At 40.2% G+C, this 24,044-nt stretch overlaps 1 protein-coding gene across 1 annotated transcript in view; it reads right to left on the bottom strand.

Annotated features, from left to right (window-relative positions):
* Window positions 1-23,573, bottom strand: part of GRID2 (glutamate ionotropic receptor delta type subunit 2) — a 2,297,645-nt gene extending 2,274,072 nt beyond the window's left edge. Inside the window, exon 1 of the mRNA XM_069743575.1 lies at window positions 22,509-23,573. Coding sequence (XP_069599676.1) covers window positions 22,509-22,608 — 100 coding nt within the window. The 5' untranslated portion in view covers window positions 22,609-23,573. The remainder of the gene's footprint in view (window positions 1-22,508) is intronic.
* Window positions 23,574-24,044: the final 471 nt, after the last annotated feature.

Below are 24,044 nucleotides of genomic sequence, written 5' to 3'. Positions count from 1 at the left end.
CTCGTGGATAATATATATATATAGACGTTAGTAAGTGTGCTACATATGTATATACCTCTCCTGTACATCCTCATCCCACTCCATGCATGGATACAAAAAATGCACATATGTTAACAGGAAAACAGTATAATGTATACACCATATCAATACTCATAATATAGCAACTATCCCATATATATACACACTAAAGTGACCCGTAGACAGGAATAATGATGTGTATGGTAGAAATTAGACAAAAACTTGGAGAACACTGTTAAGCTCACTAAACTCTATGTAAAATATCTACTATATAAAGCTGAATGTGTGTGTGTGTATGTGTGTATGTCCAGGATTGGCATCTGCACCGTCGCAGCTACAGCCACAAAATTTTGCACAGTCACACGTCTGGACCCCAAGAGCGTCATAGGCTATGTTGTGAGGCGAAATTTTAACCCCGCGCGTTCCAATTCACCAAACAATTTTGCCCCTATCTACATAATGGGGAAAAAAGTGAAAGGAAAAGTGTTGGAAGCGTCGCAGCTACAGCAACAAAATTTTGCACAGTCACACGTCTGGACCCTGAGAGCGTCATAGGCTACGTTGTGAGGTGAAATATTAACCCCGCGCTTTCCAATTCACCAAACAATTTTGCCCCTATCTACATAATGGGGAAAAAAGTGAAAGGAAAAGTGTTGGAGGCGTCGCAGCTACAGAAACAAAATTTTGCACAGTCACACGTCTGGACCCCGAGAGCGTCATAGGCTATATTGTGAGGCGAAATTTTAACCCCGCGCGTTCCAATTCACCAAACAATTTTGCCCCTATCTACATAATGGGGAAAAAAGTGAAAGGAAAAGTGTTGGAGGCGTCGCAGCTACAGCAACAAAATTTTGCACAGTCACACGTCTGGACCCCGAGAGCGTCATAGGCTATGTTGTGAGGTGAAATTTTAACCCCGCACTTTCTAATTCATCAAACTATTTTTCCCCTATCTACATAATGGGAAAAAATGAAAGGAAAAGTGTAGGAGGCAAATTGACAGCTGCCAGATGTGAACAAGGGGGACTTAAAGAATGAGAGCGATGGCGCCAAAGAGTATATACCGTACAGTTGCTAAGGTGGGGCCTCGACATGGGATACTCACCACACACGGGGATATGAACACACACAAAATGCGCCACACATTACCACGTGCTTGAACACATATTACCCTCAGCACACATTTCACCACAAATACACCAACCTCGCCACATAAAAGTCAAAACACAAAAGTCGCCACTCAAAACTCGCCATGCGCAGAACTCGCCACATGCAAAAACTAGGCTCTTGCAAAACTCGCCAAAAGTGCAAAATTCTCCTCATGAAAAACTCGCCACACGCAAAACTTGCACACGCGGAAAAATTGCCACATGCACAAAAGTTGCAACACATGCAAAAGTTGCCTCACACAAAACTTGCACATACTCAAAAGGCACCACACATAATACTCGCAACGCGCAAAACTCGCCATGCGCAAAACTTGCTGCACACAACTTGCTACACTAACCTGTCACATGTAACTCGACACACAAAAAGTTGCTACACGCATGTTGCTACACAAAACTCATCTCACAAAAGTCGCTACATGCATGTCGCCACACGCAACTCAACACACACAACTTGACAAACGAAACTCGCCCTAAAACACACACAAGTCTGGTATTATCCTTCAAAAATTTAAATCTGATTAATAAGCAGACAAACTACAACAATTGCACCATATAGAAATATGGCAGCTGTCAGTCACATGACCTGTCTATTATGTGTATGTGTGAGCTAATATATACTGCCAGGGGGAGGGCTTCCTGTTGGCTGGGGATTTATCAGGCTGCCAATTTAGCTTACAAATACTGATGTAAAAATACTGAGCAAATAACGTGTGAACGAGGTCTAATACAGGAGGAGATGACACACAGGTATATACTATATACAGGGGAGATGACACACAGATATATACTATATACAGGAGAGATGACACACAGGTATATACTATATAGAGGAGATGAAATATAGGTACATATATATACAGGAGGAGATGACATACAGGTATATACTATATACAGGAGGAGATGACAATCAGGTATATGCTATATATAGAAGATGACATGCAGGTATATACTATATGCAGGAGGAGATGACACTCAGATATATACTATATACAGGGGAGATGACACACAGGTATATACTATATACAGGAGGAGATGACATACAGGTATATGCTATATATAGAAGATGACATGCAGGTATATACTATATGCAGGAGGAGATGACACTCAGATATATACTATATACAGGGGAGATGACACACAGGTATATACTATATACAGGAGGAGATGACATACAGGTATATACTATATATAGAAGGAGATGACATTCAGGTATATACTATATATAGGGGAGATGACACAGCAGGTATATACTATATACAGGGGAGATGACATACAGGTATATACTATATACAGGAGATGACATACAGATGTATACTATATATAAGGGAGATGACAAACATGTATATACTGAGGTGATGAGGTGAAAATGAGAGGTGTGAGGTGAAAATGAAAAGGTGTCAGTGCAAAATGAGAGGAGTGAGGAAAAATAGTGGAGTGATCAGAAAATGACAGATGTGAGGTTGAAATGACAAGTGTTAGGGGGGAATGAGAGGAGTGAGGGAGAAAATGAGAGGTGTGAGGGAGAAAATGAGAGATGTGAGGGGGGAAATGAAAGATGTGATTGGGAAAATGAGAGGCGTGATGGGAAAATAAGAGAAGTGAGGTGCTATAACTAACCACAGATATTTACTATGCCCAGGCAACGCCGGGCTCTTCAGCTAGTCTATGTATAAAGTAAGTTAATAGGTGTCATTTATTTATTATATATCAAAGGAAAAGACAAGATGAGGAGGTGTAACAACATGCATAATAAATATTTTAGAGGAGAAGAAGAAATAATATAATTGTGAGATTATAAGGTAACATTACAAGTACATGCCAGTACTTGAAAGTTACCCACTCTCTGCATCTCAACCTCCAGAATTTTACTAAGTTCAAAGATCAGGTAGAAAAGAAAAGAGGGAATTTTGTGAGAGAGGGGAAGCAAAATGAAATTAAGATGTATTGAAATTCTTAATATCCTTTATATGAACACTTTGGATGAGTTTGTACCACTCAATTTACAGTTGTCGACATACTGTTCAGTAAGACTCAAGTCACTTAAAGCAAAGGTACAATAAATGAAATAACATTTGTCATTACTTTTTACTGCTTAAAATCTTTCATAAATTCAATGTATAGAAAATCAACATATGGGACAAAATTAGTTTGTAAATAGCTCAAATTGATATTTGACAATGGGCTTTGTTAAACTAACATAATAATGAAAATGATTCATTTTCAATGCAATGATGACTACCACAGTGCTGAATAAGCCTCTAGGGAAGCTATCTTCTTTGAAGACTTTGTGTGAAAGAAAAATCCAAACTGCTTGTAGAAACCTCTTAATGATGTGCACCTGAAACATATTATGGAATGAAATGTCATGGGAGTCATCAAAATGAAACAATGTCATTAATTCTGTAGAAGCATATTGTTTGGAATGCCATCAGTTCCCCCTAACAGAAGCTGAAAAAACATCAATTTAGTTGCAAAAGCACTCCTTATTTTAAAATATACAGATTACCAAATATAGGCTCAAATCTCCATTAATATACATCAGCATAATAAAGTATGGAATAAACCTGATGATGTCCACATCTCACTTAGGCTACTTTCACACTTGTGTCGTTTGGCCTCCGTCGCAATACGTCGTTTTGGGAAAAAAATGCATCCTGCAAATGTGCCCGCAGGATGCTTTTTTTCCCCCATAGACTTGTATTGTTGACGGATTGCGACGTATGGCCATACGTCGCGTCTGTCGTGCACTGGATGAGTTGTGTTTTGGTGGACCGTCATCACGACAAAACGTTCAAGGGAACGTTTTTTCATACATCGGGTCCTGCATTTCCTACCGTGCATGTATGGCCAGAACTCCGCCCCCTCCCCCCGGGACTTTAGAATGGGTAGAGGATGCATTGAAAAACTGCATCTGCTGCCCACTTTGTGCCGAATTTTCACAACGTCCGTCAGTACGTCGCGCCGACGCTTAGCGGCGGCCACGTACAGACGGAAGTGTGAAAGAAGCTTTAACTTTACACAATTATGATGAGAGTCGCTCTACAAGCATTCATTATTTATAAAACTGTTTCATTGTTGAACCAACATGGCATTTTTTGGCTTGTACAAGATTATATGAGACCTAGAAACTAGTGACCGCACTTTTCTCTAATGCTAGACTACACATAAGCAATATTAGAGCTCAAGAATAGTACATTGAAACACATCAAGAAAAATGTGTTAAAAATGTGTTACTTTTCTATTGTTAAATTATTTTGAAAATAAGAGTTAAATTAACACAAACTGTCATAGTGTTTGTTATTGTATGTTCATTCTTACATACATATACTCTATTTACTGTGAAAATCCTTGCAAATAATTGATTATTGTTTATACTGGCTGGTACATAAGATAGTTCTTAATGTTGACTTTCAATACTACTCTTGGTTATTTCTCATCTATTGAATTTTCTTTCCATCCTTTACACTAGCCTTTGATAATATGTTCCTTCCCCGATCTTTGAGTTCTCATCCAAGTTCTAGACCACAGGCATTGCAAGGTAGTTTGTTGCAATAGTTGCATTATTTTATTTATTACTAGTGATGAGTGAATAGTAAAATATTTGAATTTGGGAAAATTGGCACAAATAATTTCTAATGTCCATGTATTCGCACCAAATGACAAATCCAATGCAAGTCAATGGGAAAACCAAATATTTTTCTGCTGGACCCAACGAACATGTCAGGGGGTATGGGAAAAAAAAGCTGAACTGGATGAGAAAGAGCTAAAACTAAATGGGAAAAGCATTGAGAAGATGCCTGAATGCCTTTCTAACTCACATATGGTATCTGGAAATAATGTCAGACTATGGTATCGGTTTTAAGGATTTATAAGAAGATGTACCAAACCAAACCTACATTTTTTTTAAAGGGAAAAATGTTAAGAAACATTTTTTTCTTCAAATAACATGTATATAATGCAAAATAAAAATATAAAAAATAGTTACAAAATTATACCTCCCCTTTGGAATAAGTTCACACAGAGCCTTTTGGCTTTATTTTTTCCTTTAACATTTGTGAGTAGGGTTGAGCAAAATGGGTCAGCCACTTTCAGAAGTTGCCGACGTTTGGCAAAGTCGGGTTTCATGAAACCCGACCCGACCCCTGTGTGGGGTCGGCCATGAAGTCGGCGATCTTCTGAATGTGGTATCGGAATTCCGATCCCGAGTTCCGATATGTTTGCAATATCGGAAATCGGTATCGGAATCCATATTTAAAGTAAAATAAAGAATTAAAATAAAAAATATCGCTATACTTACCCTCTGACGCGCCCTGGTACTAACCGGGAACCTTCCTTCCTTCGAATCAGCGCTTGCAGGACCTTGCGGTGACGTCGCGGTGACGTCGCGGCTTGTGATTGGTCGCGCGGCCGCCCATGTGACCGCTCGCGCGACCAATCACAAGCCGCGACGTCACCGCGACGTCACGCAAGGTCCTGCAAGCGCTGATTCTTAGGAAGGAAGGCTGCCGGAAAGAAGCAGGGCGCGTCCAAGGGTGAGTATATTCCTATTAGGTAGATTACTTGTAGATTGACAAGTCCTAGCACCAAAAACCCACCCTGGTCACGATTTCCTTAATTGTCTGCCTTATCTGTTTTTGCTTTTCCCTCTCTGCTTTGCTGTTTTGTTGGTTTGCATATGTGGTACTACCTAAGCCAGCCTGAAAAAGATAGGGAGAAGTACTGAGCAATTTCATTGTCACTCTGGTTCCGGTCCTACTCTCAGCTTGACCGATGGTCGCAGAAGTCTGAACTGTGTCTCTCCCAGGGGACAAGTGGGAGTAGCGGCTTGATTACTCTGAGTGATTTTACAACTTCTAAGTGGTTGGTGACTTCTTGCGGATGCCCACCGGAGATCACCTGGCTATGGTGATGATGTTTTGGCTGCAGCGTAAGTTCATAGGTTTTATTCTATAAGGGTGGAAGGGTAATTACAATTACCGTATTGATGTGACTGAGTGATTGCTCTCTCCCTGTCTACCTAAAGTGTGTTCTGCCCAGGTATAGACTTTTTATCTCTACAGATCAGGCTGGCATATAGATTGATAAATTGTTAAGTGTTTTGTTGTCAGGGATTCACAGTATCTGACATCAGTGTTAGTTTAAACTGTCTTTTGTCTGTTTGTATGGTATATGGTTTGCCGGCAGGAGGCGTACTAACATATGGTTAAAGTTTTGAATTCAGTCTGTGCATATATGTTGTGAGATTAGAGAATTAGTTAACCAGTTTTGTTTTGCATACTTTAGAATTGTAAAGTTAGTTGTTAAATGTGTTTATGAGGGAAGAGAATTCCTTGAATGGTAATTGCTTTTACTTGTACAGATATCTCTGGTAGTGTGAGACCCAAAGTCCATTGTTACTCTTTAGTTAATGTTTGACTAACGTCACTGCATTTTTCTGTGAGACGGATTTTGAAATGGTTGTTGTTGAAGTGAAAGTGTTGTGGAAGCAGATATTCTAGCAATTTGTCTGGCATTTTTAGACTACGCATTTTCTGGGTATAGAAGAATTGTTAAATACCCTGGTGGTAATTGTTAGCTAACTTCCTATATCACTGTGTTCGAAATACTAGACATCGCACTATCACTTTCATCCTTTCCTTTGACATAAGGAGTACATACAGCTTTCACAGTCACATAGCCAACTGTTCAAAACCCCGTGGGAACTTGTCTCAAGAGATAGACACACATGTCCCTCAGACGCACTAAAAATTCAGATGATAGAATGGGTGGGAGTAGTCAGTCAACACACATAAGACAGACACGACCCATAGGGGAGCAAGGAAAGAAAACGCATGTTAAGAAGAATCCTCCGACCCCAAAGGGGGGAGGATTAGATAAGAAGGTATGGAAGAATGTGTTAATGAGTAGAGAGCAGGATCCTAGGCTTAGATATTATGAAATCCTACAGGACCCTGAAGAATTTTATAAGATGGTAAAGAAAGTCAGAAGACAGGCATGGAGAGAGGAATATGACAAGGATACTGAATTTTCTGCCAAACAGGCGCCTACAGAAAATGTGTCAGTTGCAACATCTGCATTACAGTCATTGATACCACCCATATACATTCCCGATGACTGGACATGTACCAGCTGTCAAACGCAGAATGCAGAATATCGTGAGACTTGTTCTGACTTGTCAGATGACCAACCCAAATAGCCCTACTTTCTATCCAACTATATATGTAGACGGAATACCTTATGCTACATCCTGTCCAGCATCCACTATAGCTCCATTAATTAATGCAGTCTATAAAAAGAATAAGGAAGGAGAAGATGAACATGACATGGAAGTACATAATCAAGCAGAAGAGGGAAGACAGGAATCAACAGCTCAGACTGATAATCCACAGCATCCACCACTATATGGTGGGAGTACATCATCATCATCATCTTCTAAACCTCAAAGCTTACACTCTCGCACACAACCTACTCCACACAAGGACCCCTGGAAATACCAGGATACAGACACCCTAGTGAGCAGCTTGCCAGACCCAGTACAGCATCCCATGCCATTTTATAAAAGGATGCATCAAATACAAAAGGCACACTCTGCCTCATGGACATATTTAGAAAGGCTCACTCAAATTGCAGCAGGATGTTCCCTTTGGCCAAGGATGCGACTAGCCCTTGAGCCTGACAACTTCCATGTAGAATGGCTTGAGTCACCTATATCCGGATAATATTTCCTCCGTAAGCTTTACGTCTGGGCTAAGAACCGCCTGCCAGCCCAGACCCCCACTCTCCAGGATGTCATGCAGGGGAAAGGAGAACCTGTGGATAGTTTCTTCCATCGATGTAATCAAAAGTTTCAGGATCTCAGATTTGAAATGCAAGTTAATCAATTAGAAGGAACTGTGATACCCACCACTACCGACCTCCAGACCCTGATAGGGTATTGGCATACTGAATCCGCAATATATGAAAGTACGTATACCCTTACAGTCCACAAAAATACCCGAGAGAAGCGTAATCAGGAACATTGACTTACCAGACCCAGACTTTCTCACGGATGCCGTAGTGTCTTTTGTGGGGGTGGATGGTAACACACGGTACACTCCAAGGATCAGACCCCTACACAAAGTCCTACAGCCTGCAGAGTATGCTGTCTCAATTGGTTGTCTCATCCACCTACCCTGTCAATTTTACTAGGATCAGATCTACTACCAAAAAACTCCAAGCCAGCATTCTGTTTCATAAGGACGAACTGTCACTTTCACAGGAGCAGTCTGCAGAAGTGTACGGTCTCTTCTCTTTACAGGACACACCTGTAGATCATGTGGACATTGAACTGATGGCATTGATCCCAGACTCACTGCGGACACGAGGCCCGGAAGAAATTGGCAGGCTCAAAGTCCAGTCTACGAAGATAGAACTGGAGTCAGGAGCCCTGCTGCCATGGAAACTGCAATGCCCACCTTCCATTTCGTAATCTGCTGCCATTATACAACTGGAAATATACCTGGAGCCCTGGAAGATGACACATCCCACTGAAGACAGGAAAGGAGCTGTCCAGCACATACCTCTGGCAGCCAAGCCAACACAGCTACAGTCCTTCATTGGACTAGTTTCCTGCCATCCCTGGAGCCTTGATGCCTCAAGGACACTCTTCAGTTCAACCAAGGAAGCCATCGATGGGTTTGACATGCTAATCTGCACTCACATCCTCTCTTGCTCTAGGACTGCCAGACTATAACAAACTGTTCTGCCTGTTTTGTCATGGAGAAGCAAGCCATGCAACTGGAGTCCTGACACAGCTTCACGGAAGGAGACAACACCCTCCTGGGTACTACTCTTAACCCAGTGGCCCGTGGAGTCCCAACCTGCATGAGAATCGCGTTGCAAACCATCTGTACTGGACAAGGCTTCTGACATCATTATGGGTCCGCCATAGCACCTGCTGTCCTATGTCTGCAATGCCCTATTCTGCTCCTGTCAATGTCACCATCTCCAGATGTGCTGTCCATAACCCAGCTACTCTCTTACCTCTGCCAAGGGGGGAGAGGGTGAAGATCACATCTCTGACACATCAGTGGAAGAGGTAGTCGACTCTGAAATGGCTCAACGCGATTGTCTCGCTGTCATGAGACAAGAAGACCTCTGGAAGACTGACGCTCTTTGTGGTTTGACCAAGGTATGCAGACCAAGAAGGCCATTTGCACACTGGTATAGCAGTAGTTACAGAAGATACCTGCTGCCAGCAAAATCGCTGCTTCCACCCAAAGGCAGGACCGCGGGCCTTGATAGAAGCAGGCAACAGGTCCATTCAACACACAGCCACGACCAATCTGGAGGGAAAGAGACTTCATCATGGCTAATGGAACACCGGTCAGAGACAGCCAAAGCCATACAAGAACGAATGGAGTCCTCGTTGATGCCTGGAAGAGTTGCGGTGGTAAAAGGTGAAGACGCACACACACTGGAGACACCTCAAGGGAAGCAGTGGGCAGCAGACTAACTGAAGCAACAGCAAAAGAAGCAGCAATGATACTACTTGACACAGAAACATCTCATCTGTACTCTAATATGGATCCAGAAACGGAGGAAAAATGGCTATCCCTGGAAAAAGATGTCTTAACATCCCAGAAGCAAGCATCCAAAGAAGTGAAGAAGAAAAGGAACCGAGATGGAGCCACACCGATGAAACACGCCTAAGGATGAACAAGGGAAATTGAAGGCCTCTAACAAATGACCCTACATACTTAATGCTAGACAGGAAACAGTGGAGCTATAGCATAAGGAATTTTAGTGTTTCCCTTAGGTCTCACATACGCATGTGCACACACACACTAGCAGGTCCTACAAACTCAGCACTATAGGACCCTACTAATATTCCCAGTTTAATATTATACCTTTTCTAACTACAGTTGTCTATATGCAGACTAAGCTTATTGTTAAATAAGGCATGTGACTAAATTTGTTCTCAAGTTCCATCCATCCCAGATCCTGGGGACCTAGAAGGTGCCCACCAGATCCTGCCCGATGACTGACTCCTTACCACCAAGAGGTTCAAACCTAGAGATGACAGTCCGTTCCAAGTCCTGTCTACTACTACAGCAGTCCATGGGTCCACGCTTCCCACTGCAAGGAGATGCCAGATCCAGAATCCAGTGGCGGCTGCCACTCTTCATTCATCTGACACTTATCCTTCACCTAATCCAAGGGGTAGCGAGTCACCAAGGGGTAGTCACTCATGAGGAGGGTATAGTGACATTTTGGTATAATATCTCCACCCCAAGAGTAACATATCAATTTGACTATTGCCTCATAGTAGAATGCCCAGGCCCCATGGCACAGTTTGACATCTGGCTAAACACACAATGCACAAAAGGTAAATTTTGGCTAAGAAGCATAGATACCAGTGGGGGCACACAGGGGGTACCTGATAGATTCAAAGCCAGGAACAAGACAGCAGTTGGGCTTAAACCCACCATTCCCATAGATAAGAACATACACTGGATAAACTACCTATACTATAATCAACAACGGTTTATAAAATACACTGGGGATACCATAAAGGCACTTATTGACCCATTAAGTTTGCAATAACTATTCTATCTGTTTTAACTACATTAAGCCTTAATTCTCTACCTGCATAGCTTCATGCTTTAAGAAAATGATGATGAGGACCATGGAAACCAAAGTGATGACCATACATGCTGATTTCAAAGATCCCCTAGATGAAAGAAGCTGCTGTGAAAACCATGAGAGGATCCACATCCCCCGGAATACGTCTGCCTGAAGCACACCGATGAGGGAGGGACTAGGATCTGCTCCTCCTGTGGAAAGTCCGTAAGGAGGGGGTCCATCTACTAGAGATGGACCGTCTCGTTTATACGGTGAAGGTTAGCTAGTTAGATAGGCTCCAGATTAGGCACAGAGGAGCAGATCGATAGGCTCGACGAGATCAGAGTTTTGATTTTGCATATCTCCAAAGGGGGGACTGTTAAGGGGAGAATGTATGACATATGAAGATATACTTAAATCAAACCAATATGGACGCTTTGCTTAACATTAGACTTGTGTAGTTTTAAGGTTTTCTGATTCACTGTCACAAGACTAAATTCTATTGATTACTCTGTACCAGGATGTACCAAGATCCGTGTAAATCCCCTAGTCTTATCGAGAGTAAATGTATCTGCACGAAGGTGAATTGATCCCCAATAAACCAAAGATAAGTAGAATACGTGCATAGACAGATGTCAGCTTGACCCAAAGGCGCCTTTAGGGCGATAACGGTACAGAAATGGATTAAAAGTAATAATCATTAGAATTATGGTACTATAGTAATAAAGATAATAACATAGAACATGTAAGATCAAAAGAGTTTTCTGATAAGTGTTAAGTTGGAAAAACCCATGATGTAATGTGCTGAAACTGCCCAATTTTTCCATAAAAAGAGCGGTCCCACGAATAAAGAACCAGAAGTCTTTGAGAGACAATTGCTTGCATTTGTGTCCTGATTTCTCCGGCCGTAATACCTCACATCCAATTTGGCAGCAGACAACTAAGATGAGAACACACGCATCCCGTGTGCCCTAACAGCACACGGCGCCGCACTTGCGGTCACAGCAATAAGATGCTGTATCGTGTGTTAAGTGCTGATAGCTCTGTCGGGTGCTAGATAGCAAACATCCACCATATGCGAGCAGTCAAACACTAGGGAGGGGATGATTAATGAGCGACTTTCAGACATCAACACACACACGTTTTCAAGTATACACTAGCGCATGGCCGAGAGGCCATGCGAACGTTTTATAGCAGCAGTGATACTGGACCTTCCAGATGGTCCAATAGGAGCCGCAAAAGGACCTGAGCATGTGACCCCTGACCTCCAATGGGAGGTCGTCCCGTGGGCATGCTCAGTATGTGAAAAGCAGGACTTAGTCCCAGAAAGACCTGCTCGCTGCTGATCAGGGCTGGCTACAAAGGCAGAGCCTGGAAGGGCAGCAGTAACCAGTCGCACAGTATCAGCCTGAACCAGATGCTGGGATCGACGTCTCCACTGAGCAGGCTCCACTGTGGCTGGAGAAGAATAGGAGACTGCAGCAGAGATGGTTTGAGATTCCTCCTGTGCAGAGGCGGGAACTCGACACCTAACAACGTCATGTTCCAATTCATGAATCTGATCCTCCTTCTGAGTTGCGATTTTAGGCTGATATGATTATCCTCCACCTCTTCAGACATGAAAGGACCTTCCCCAATGTGGCTTTCTCCTGACATGAGTGCTCAAATGTTTGGGCACCACTGCACTCCATCTCTTCATGACCCTCTTTAATGGTAAACATTGAGAGACCTGAAAGATTGCAATGTAATGTAAACAGTTCCACAGAGTGGAAAGTGTTTTTGTCATATGTCTCCTGCGACTTTTGATGGTGGGAGGAAGTAAGACCAGGTTGAGGATTCAGAGGCCCAGCCTCTTAACTACTGATACTGGATCGTGTGGAAGACTTTGTGGTGCTGGTTGTCAACACACTGGAGCTTTTGTCTGCCATCCAACCAACAACATCCTCACACTTGTCTGGATTCATCAGTGGTGTAGAGTGCTGACCAAATTTTGACAAGAAGCTAGAACGAGATACAATCACCTTCTGATCTGTCATATTGCTTTGGTGAGCACCACCCCATCCACATCCCTTAACATCACCCTTTCTCATATTAAATGCACTATACTTATGAAATATAATGGAATGCGCAATGCTTATGAAAAAAAAAAGACCTGGCTTTGTTTTTCACAAGTACCCTCACAGAGGTTTTATGTACAAATTCACTGTATCTAGCAATGTGTGGCTATTTTTTTCAGATATCAGCTTTATTTCACACAGCAACAGCAGACTCATGAAAATTACAGTTAAATAGTCATGCTTGCATATCTTAGCAGGCTTTGCACCAGTCACACAACTGCTAGATAAAGATACGATGTTTATTAAACCAATCAAAAATTAGTATTTTATATATATTTATATCGCCTTGCTGACACACTGCAACAGCAGACTAATGAAAATTATTGCCACTGGTAAATTGTGACGTTTGCTTATCTCTACCCAAATTGCGCCAGTCGCACAACTGATAGATAAAGATATGCTATTTATTAAACCAATAGAAAATGAGTATTTTTTATATTTCTTGCTGACACACTGCAACAGCGGACTAATAAAAATTATTGTCACTGGTACATTGTGATGGTTGCTTATCTCGGCATGGATTGCACCAGTTGCAAAACTGTTAGATAAATAAATGCTATTATTAGACCAATAGAAAATTAGTATTTTTTATATAAATATGTAGAGTATGAGACCATAAGTTCCATTTTTAGCCAAGAGCAAATTAGGCTAAGAATGTTAGTGTTGTGTTCCACCCATAGAACCTCAAGCCTTGCTTACATATCTCCTCTATAGTGGATTTCTCAGCAATACAGCAGGACTTTTGTTCAATGGAGGTATTGAAATACTTCTGATATCATAACCTAGAGAGTCATTTAATTGGTTTCTGGAGTTGAATTACCTGACAGATTTTCTTTACGGCATATACTGTATAAAGCAAATAGAAAATTGAGAGTAAGATTTAAATAGTACCAGTGTCATAATGTGCTGAGCTATGCCACTGCAATAACTAACTTGTCCATAGTGTCATCACCTCTGTGGACAGAGACTTGGAGATCAAGAACAATGAGCTGACCAATATTTATACTGAAAAGCTAATACTTGTGATATAAATGTATAGTAAGTTCATGCAGCCAGACTAAATCCCTTTTTGGGCTCATGCACATGACCGTATTATCGGTCTCAGCGCTATCCGTTAAAAATATGGATCACACTCGGATCAATGTTAGTCCAGATGAAAGATTTGTTTTGCTGACTGAATCTGAAGCATGCTCTAGCTTCTTCTGTAAATTGGTTGAAACTCACCCATTCAAGTCTATAGAGGCGTGAAAAAATCAGTTGCCATATGGAGACGCAGTACAGCATCTAGGTTTTACAGATATATTGCATTTTTGTAACAGGAAACTGTAAATGGTCTTGTAACTGATTCGTAACTGCTGTTGCTGTAAAAACAGATTGTATACGGACTGCACGTGGACTGCAAGAGAGAGAAAAATCGTCCCACTTTTCTGGATGCGAATGAATGATTTTTCAGACATTCATGTGAACCTACTCTCAGAAGCAGCTAAACTACTCTTTCACTACACAATATAGAACCATATTGCAGATCAATATTAACTGTAGGATGAAAAACAGTCAGCATTTTCTGCCATTTCTTTTCCAAATTTGTCTTCTACAACATGCTAATTCCAATTTAAGGTTTTTTTTTGTTATCCCTGATGCTATAACTGCGATATACAGAGTTCCATTCTTGCACATAAACATTAGCAGCCTGCACATGCATAACTATGAATAGTTTGTAATGTATATCACTGAATGAATATTATACCCACTGAACATTTTGCTTTCACATTTAACATGTGTAATTGATCTATATTATGCATTTTCTAGCTGTAAAGATAAAAAGTAATTATCCAGGTCATGTGTGTGCACTTCCTCAAGCACCATTAAATAAGGTATCTCAGAAGACATGATGATAGAAATACAAGAAGGCATGTTTAAAGTGAACCTGTCAGCAGGGTTGGGTTCAGTAAACTAAAGACACTGGCAGGTTGGCGCTGTTAAACTGATTAAAATGATACCTTGGTTAATAGTAACATAGTAACATACAGTAGTTAGCATGGCCAAAAAAAGACCTTTGTCCATCCAGTTCAGCCTATATTCCATCAGAATAAATCCCCAGATCTACCTCCTTCTAAAGAACCTAATAACTGTAAGATACAATATTTTTACGCTCCAGGAAGACATCCAGGCGTCTCTTGAACCCCTCGACTGAGTACGCCATCACCACCTCCTCAGGCAAGCAATTCCAAATTCTCACTCCCCTAACAATAAGGAATCATCTTCTATGTTAATGGAAAAACCTGATCTCTCCTCCAGACACAGAGAATGCCCCTTTGTGACTGTCACCTTCCTTGGTATAAACAGATCCTCGGGGAGAGATGTTTTTATTGTTCCCTTAAATAATGAAATCTGTCTTGTGGTTGTTGTTTAATCTTTATTTGCAGTTTTCAGTTAATGAGATTATCATGCTTGGAGGCGGCCTGTTGGGGTCTTCATGTGGCGCTCTGCTTACATATGCATGTTTTTGGTCTTTTGACAGGTCACTGATCCATCAGTGACCGGCTCCCTCTATTACATACTACATAGAATATTGTGTGGAAAACAAAATTAACACTCATCACACAAGCACCGGCACCTCCGCTGTAGCATGACACAATGGATAATATGCCTGTATTCATTTATTATTCAATCACATAGTATTGTGGGGAGAAAAAAATTATATTATATATATATATGTATATATATATATATATATATATATATATATATACTGTATATAATGAATACAGCTCTGGCAAAAATTAAGAGACCACTGCAAAATGTTCAGTTTGTCTGATTTTTCTCTTTATAGGTATATTTTTGAGTAAAATGTAAATTGTTTATTTATTCTATAAACATCTAAAACATGTCTCCAAAGTTCCAAATAATACATTTTTTATTTCTTTTCTGAAAAGGAGAAATGGTCAAAGTAAAAAAAAAAACTTTAGTGCTTTCAGACCTTAAATAATGCAACGAAAACAAGTTCATAATAATTTAGAAACAGCAATACTTAGTGTATGTTTTGACTCGTATTGCGTATTGGTAAGCTTTCCACCAGTCTTTCACATTGCTTCTGGTGCAAAAATGTAAGCAGTTCTTCTTTGTTTGATGGCTTGTGACTACCCATCATCCTCTTGATTACATTCCAGAGGTTTTCAATGGGGTTCTGGTCTGGAGATTGCGCTGCACATGACAGGGCTTTGATGTGGTGCTCAGAATGGGAGGGATAGAACTAAGCAACAGCCCATGTGAAAAAGACTTGGGTATACTAATAGGTCACAGACTACACATGAGTCAACAGTGTGATGCAGCAGCAAAAAAAGAAAACACAGTTCTAGGAGGTATTAAGAGAAGCATAAAATCTACATAGCATAATGTAATTATCACCCTCTACTTCTCGTTGGTCAGGGCTCATCTGGAATACTTTGTCCAACTCTGGGCACCATATTTTAAAAAAGACATAGAAAAACTGGAGAAAGTTATTCTCCTTTGTGCATTGAAGCAGAAAAAGGAATGGAATAAAACTGAATGGGAGAAGATACAGATTGGATATTATAAAAACTTTTTGACAGTGAGGGTGATCAATGAGTGGAACAGGCTGCCATGAGAAATGGTGAGTTCTCCTTGAAAGAAAGTCATCAAACAGAGGCTGGACCGACATATGCCTGAAATGGTTCAGTGAATCCTGCCTTGAGCAGGAATTTAGACACAATGACCGAGGAGGTCCCTTCCAACACTAACATTCTATAATTCTATGACACTGCTGACAGATTCCTTTTGTCAACCTATGCCATAAGACTTAGAATATTTATTTAAGTTAATATATTTTAAAAAGTAAATGGCTTGTACCTGCAAACAGTTGTTTTGGAGTTTTTGCCTATAGTCAGTGCAGAGCTATTGGTTCTCTGAGTGATAGACCTTTAATGAGCGTCTGAGTTGTACAATTTTTCCTAATGGGTGTGACAAACTAGTGTCAGCAAAGTAATATGCAAAGATAGCTTTCCTGAAAAGTATGCAAATTAGATTTCCACTAGAAGGAAGAAATCTGACTTCTTAATACACTCTAAAGATCAATGAAATTCTTTCTATTTAGCCCAATTTTTTTTTAACTTTGAAGAGTTGTTTAGTTGATGTAATGGTTTCCACTGGCATAGCAACACATTAACGTGCTCTATTTCAAATAGTTCATACAATACAAATGGAGATGGTGTGAATCAATTTATGGGACCAGTGTCCATCAGAGATATCTGTGGCTGCTTGCCTCTTACCTGAAGGCATCCCCAGCTCCTATTTTCATTAGCTAGTTTGACGAGACATTATAGCTGGTAATCAAAATAAGAGTTGCGATTGCTCGCAGGTAGGAGGCTGTTTGCTGGATTTCTATGTGGCAGCCACAGATATGTGGCAACACCGTTGGACTGGGTCATGTGAACACATTAGCTCCATCTGTAACTTCTTACAACTAAAATAACTGCAAATCTCAAAACTTACCACAGCTGCTAGCTTGCCTTACAAAAGTCTATGAAGATATGCAAACACATTGTATGTGTCAATTATCATAGTTATTTAAGTTAAATGAGTGGCTTAAGGTTTTTTAGTTATTCATACAGTGTATAGTTCTCTTTTTATTTTAAATCTATCAAAGTATAAGTCTATTCTAAAAGATATTTCAGCCTCCTCTCCAGCAAGCAGCGCTGCAGGGTCATAGAACGCTGCACCCTCGTTTTTTCTTTCCCTCTTGTATTGTCAATTAAAGATGAAAAATTTTATAGCATTGAAGAAGGTTAATCTTCTGAGTTTACGAATGACTGGCATAGTGCCCTCAGTTCTGCTGCCTTTCGAAGGGGCTAGGCTATGGGAAGTGAAATTTATCTTATAATTGTATTCATGCATGTGAATCAATTATTTACTGGTATGTCATATTATCTATCTATCTATCTATCTATCTATCTATCTATCTATCTATCTATCTGTCTATCTATCTATCTGTCTATCTATCTACTATCTACTGTATTTATCTATCCCATATCTATCCATCTATTTATCTCATATCTATTTATCTATATATCAATCAAACTACCCTATCTAGAAAAAGGAAAGATAAGGCAGCACAAGTTAGTCAAGGGATTACGTACAGTACCGGTCCAGAGGTTGCAAGTCAACAACCTGAGCAGTTAAATAAATCCAGGAAAATACCGTTGATGCCATGAAATTGCTCTATTGACCTGTCTTAATACATAACTAGCACTTTGGCTCAGAAAAAGCTCTGCTGAGTAGAAATGTTGTTACTTGCTCACTTGGGCCAAGAAATATATAATTTTGCATTGAGTGACATCCATTTTTGGTATTCTGTCTATCTATCTATAAGTGTATCTATCGTGTTATGGATTAAACACATTTTGGGGGGAATTATGTAAACCTCTAAAATGTACTGTAGAAATGAAAGTAAAAGGCTTGAGCTGTATACAGAACAGTTGCAGTTCATAGCAACGTATTGATTTTCCTCAAGTTTATTGTACATGTGCCTTTTACACATTTGCTGCCTTTTTCTAGCCACAGCTTGATAGAATTTTTGAAAGTCGTGCTTTTCTTCACAAAAAGCTACACAACAGTCATGCAACTTTCAAGTGAATATGGAGAAACAACATAATTCTTTCTCTTAGATTTAAAGACTTCATGCAGTTAACATGAAATGCAGAAACTGCCACGGGGTCCATTAGAACATCTGGGCATTTTAAAAGCCAAAATGTAGAGCTGTTTTGTACAAGCGGAATAGTGTTGGAGACTAGCGCCATTCTACATAAGTTAATGGCCAGCATGTATTACTACACTTCAGCTGCAGCGGCCTCTGAAGAAATAATGGTCGGCTGGTCAAGGCATCTTTGAGCAAAATCAGGGTCATTTTCCATGAATTACTCATTTTAAGTGGGGCACTGGTGGACATGCATAGAAGAGGGTTCTTGTGAAAGAACAAACTCTTGGCCCTTTGCAGTTCAATAGCTCATCATAATGCACAATTCCACTGGTTTTAGAGGTGACCCCTTAGCTTTTGGGCCCCTGTTTGGCTGCACAAGTTGCACCAATGGTACATCTGCCAATGAATTGGGGTGGTATATTATGCCCTTTAAATATTAGGCATATGCTTATATTAAAATTATCTAATATACCAGTATGGAATATGCGTAAAGCAGTTGGGGGATTTCTTATCACTTACAGTTGTCCTTTGTTCCTGACCCATAGACCTCAAATTTAAAAGAAAGAAAACCTGATAATGAATTGAAGTGAGAAGCCTGGTGATGGATGGATGGCTAGTTGGCATGTGTCTTGGGCCCTGGCAGCTTACTGACTGCTATTTCTGTCACACTGCTGTCGTTGAAATAGGTGATATGTATTCCCAGATAAAACCTTACTACTTAATATTACTCCAATGAAGGATGATATGTACGATATAACCTATGAAGCAATAGCCTGGTTCTAATAATACACTTGGGAAAGTCGGTAAATGGCAAATTCTACTTAGACCCGGAATAAAAAATTGCCTGTCTCTCCAATGGGACATTTCAGAGTACAGAGATCAGCCATATATGTGTAATATAAGTAAACATAGCATATGAAGATGGTTTCAAATGCCACTAAATCCCAATTTAATTAAATCTTTGGCCAATCACCAGTTGCATATGAACAAGTAATGGAGGAGGACTAATATTTTTTTACAAAATGTATGTAGAATGACATATCTTGGTCTATACTGCATTTGTGTTTCATAAATCAGAGCAGTTTTTTTTTCTTAAATGGCCTCGTAAAGTACGAAACCATTTCCATTCTCCTCACGGATTCTCTGTTCTTCATACAGCACGCAGATCATTAGGAAACTACGAAGCAATCAAGTAATGTGAGTTTGATGAAATTACTCTATCAATGTATCGGGCTCCTCCCCACCCCCATACACCCACTCCTCACATACAAAACAGTAAGGAATAGGTATAATGTCAAAATAACCTTTCTCATGACAAATGGGAATTTTAATATGGACTTGACATGATTCTTCACGGTAAATACTTCTGCATACTTTACATATGTGAGGAATACATGAAAGCTGATATTGTGGAAAACCTTTAGCCATTGATTGATATTTCATTTCCGCATCTAAAGAACTCGACAGGTTTGATATGTTTGATGCTTTTTATTGATGCACCATTGATGTTACCATGTCAGCTTTCTGGCAGTGATCTATTGATTGACTTTTCAAAACGTATGTCCGTATCTATAGATTCAAGTTCTTGATAACAGTTAATATTAACTATCTCTATGTGGGAAACACTATACACTATTGGAATGTCAATGGGAGAGCTTTTCATGGGCACATGTGCTCTTCTGTACACCATTACCAAATAAATCAATTTCTGGCAAATATTATACATGTGCTGCATACCTTACCCAAGGTTTAATTGCAAATTAATTGATCTTATTACAGTTCTGAGATTGATAAAGCTTTGATAATATCTCAGCATATTTTTTAGCACTTTCAAAATGCAGGATTTTCATTTCTGAGCAAATTAGATTTTTTTTACTACTTTGCTGATGATACATTGACAGCATTCTAATTATAAATGATTATGTGCTACGTGCAACAATTATCAATTCAACAGTTTCATGGTAACATAAAGTATTCTATAAAAAGAGCTAATCCCCTTGTCAAATGCACTAATTGTGATTCAAGTTAAATTAATTGTCTGGGAAGTAGCTTCATTGTTTCGGTACTGAGGGATTCATGTGTGGTCACATGTTGTAAAGATGCAGATACCAGAAACAATGACCTGATAATTGCTCATCTATTTTTACATTACAAAACCAGGCGAAAGAAAATGGAAGAATATTGATACATGCGTTAAATATATACTATGCCGCTTCTCCCAATCATGAACTCGACATTGGTGTAGGTTGTTGTCTTCCAAGGCATATTACAAGTTATTGATTGACTACAATGACCTGATATGGACTTTATTTTGCCTTTCTTATGTTTGATTCATTTTCACATCATTATGATTTATTATATTACATAAGGCAGATTAATATATTGGAGGGCACTTTTTCTGCAGGTGATAGTAGACCCTGACTTATAATTAGGTTTATAATGACCTACAATGGGAAATGCATTGCTGCAGCTGAATGTAGTTTAAAGCTATAAAACAAGCCATATAAACCGCAAAAATATGGCAGGAATATTCAAAGGAGAAGACAATATTAACTGCCATATTAGGCTCATGAAGATTTATCTCTGTCTTTCACTCCCCTTGAATACATCAGAGACTCTTCGTTAATGAAGGCTTTATAACTAATTCATCCTTTGGCAAAGTAAAAGGTAATTGCCGACAAGCCAGATCTGAAAGCCTTATGCCTTTTTTTTATATTACCTATGAGTATTTGAAGTTCTTTGTCTTGGATAAGATTTTGGCTAGGAACTGATGTCTAATTTTCCTCCACTAAGTTTCCATAGAAAGGAGTTACATGATCTGATTTGAAGCTGAAGGCAGGGTGGAGGAGAATAATGCTTATGTTCTTGCTGTAGTGATCTCCTTCTGCCCACTCCCTTTCTAAGGGGCCCTGCGTGTTCAGATTATAGATTGCCAGTCTGTGCTGGTGGTGTAAAGAAATCAGTGCAGTTTATCTCCAACGCTGCTGTATATCCTCCTCTTCTATCACACATGCCACTTACATAACAGCAGCCTCCTAACGCCATCACACGGAATTTACTGTCCTATATATGCGATCAATTCTAGGCACATAATAGAAACTATTGTATGCACGCCAGGAATGAACAGATGTGAATGAGAATGATCTATGCAACAAAATTGCTAATATGTTCAACTAGACGTATTTGTTCCCAGAAAGGCTTCCTTCATTGCATCCTTGCTGCCAATAGGTGGGGCCCACAAGCTTTTGGCCACTCACCGGTTCCTCTAAGAGGAAATCCACACACATTTTTTTTTCCTTCTTTCTGTCTTCAAGGGTTTGTGTCCCACAAAGGCTGATCACTGCAGCCCAGGCACATGAATGCAGCCTTTTGTAAGCATCCCTCATCCTCAATGTTGCTTAGAACAGTGGGTCTCCAGGCAGCATGGGATGATGTGAGCAGCACCAGATCCCACAGTACATCTCACTCAATCACACCTGTCACACGGACAACTCTTCAAACGTGGTCTGACAGTTGAGTAATGCAAAATATGCCACAGAATATTAACGTGCCCATTCTTTAACATATATATATATATATATATATATATATATATAATCTCAGGAACTATGGCAGAATATACAATCCTTATATATGGGAAACCATAGCTGTAATGCAGAAACACCTGTGTGATCAGCGGATCCCATATGTATACCTCTTAAAGACATTTAGAATATAGTATTGTAACAAGATGCAAGATTTGTAGCCTAGTTGCAAAAATAACATTTCTAACACTAGAACTGTGTTTATATACTAAAATATGTATTCCCTCCATCAGAACATATTCATTCAAAGTTACTGCAAGGAAATACAGCTGAGGTATATAAACGATGGAAGAAATCTTACCAATGTGGATGATTGAGTCTGACCTGGAGTCTGCTCTTGTTCTGTCCCAGGATAAAGCCCAGAAGACGGACAGACAGATGACAGCATGCAAAATGTCCATCTTCTCAATGACTGTCGACCACAAATCAGATCTTCATAGGGAAACTAGAAGCCGCGTGTACAGTTGGACAGATCTCACAAGAGTTTAATTCCAGTGTTTCTAGAGGGTTAAATATGGAGGCATTGGGGTTCGAAACCAGGATGGACCAAACAAGCAATAGTCTAGGGACAAGTCGAATGTGAATAATTTCCTTAAAGCAAATCCAAGCAATATAGTTGATCCTCAGACTAAAATACCCATTAAGCATCCAGAACTGTGCATCAAAATGATCTCACATGCAGCAATGAAAATCCTCCATCTAGCCGCATATACTGGAGCAGACAAACTGCAGAAAATGACAATAATCCTTCAGGATCCTAGTGCAGATCTAGCTCACAGAAAACCTTTTAGATTATCAGGGAGGAAGAACATACAGGATTGCTGGCTGGATGCAGCCTTCTCTTTATGCATCCTCTTCTATTGAGCAATGTGTGACAAATGTGCATGGGAATACATCAGCATCCAGCTGCAAAAGTAAGGAGCTCTGCGAATTGCCAGCTTCCCGTCGGATCTGTACTAGGATGGAGGAGACGGAATCCTGCTAGTATCCAGATGAAGTCAGAGCTTTATCCTCAAACAGGTTGAGCGTGCAGTTTATGATGCCTTGGTATGAGAAAGAGAGAGCTGGATGGTGGGAAGCAGAGCTGGATACAGAATGCTCCCTGTTCCCAGCTCCGGCAGCAGACAGGCAGCCAGCACGTTGCCTAGAAATGAATCACCTAGGAGAAGGAGGAAAATACAGAGAGGAGATAAGAGTACCATCAAAGCCAGGGAGAGAGGCAGAAACTGAGAGCTGGAGAGGCATCTAGCTCCTCCTTCCCATCCCTATCTGCAATACAAGGGAAAAAAGACACAGCTCCCAAGTTCTCTCTTGGCCTTTGGAGACAGACGAAGGGAAAGGCTGTGTATGGAGCAGAACTGGTCCCAGATGTGTAAATAGACGCCCCAATCCGACCCGATCCACAGCTTCAAGCACATCAATGCCAAGCTGCCCTCTTGTATAATGACATTTTGCTGCTACACAGAGCGCAGAAAATGTAAAATGATGTCGCCACAAAGGAAATGATAGGAAAAGCGATGACAAATATTTTTATATGTTTACGTCAATAATGCTAATACAATAGCCCACTTGTTGTCAACTAACTTTCTTATATGATCACTAATATAATTCTATACTTAGATGGTAATCTTAGGAACTGCAGCTGCAGGGGGCAGTGCTTGTTTGCATACACATGTCCGTACAGTTTGCGATGTGAAGGCAACGTATGGAAAAATGTGATACGACAGTCTATATGAGGTGTTCACACACAGCAGATTATTTGTAGACAAAGGCAATTTTACTACATATGTATAAGGTTTTTTTTTTATTTTGCAGTGTGGCATATTTCTTTACCTTC

The sequence above is a fragment of the Ranitomeya imitator genome, chromosome 1, assembly GCF_032444005.1.
Source record: "Ranitomeya imitator isolate aRanImi1 chromosome 1, aRanImi1.pri, whole genome shotgun sequence".
In the NCBI taxonomy this organism is placed as follows: Eukaryota; Metazoa; Chordata; class Amphibia; order Anura; family Dendrobatidae; genus Ranitomeya; species Ranitomeya imitator.
Note: the sequence above shows the minus strand (reverse complement) of the source record. Positions and strands in the feature narration are given on the sequence as shown.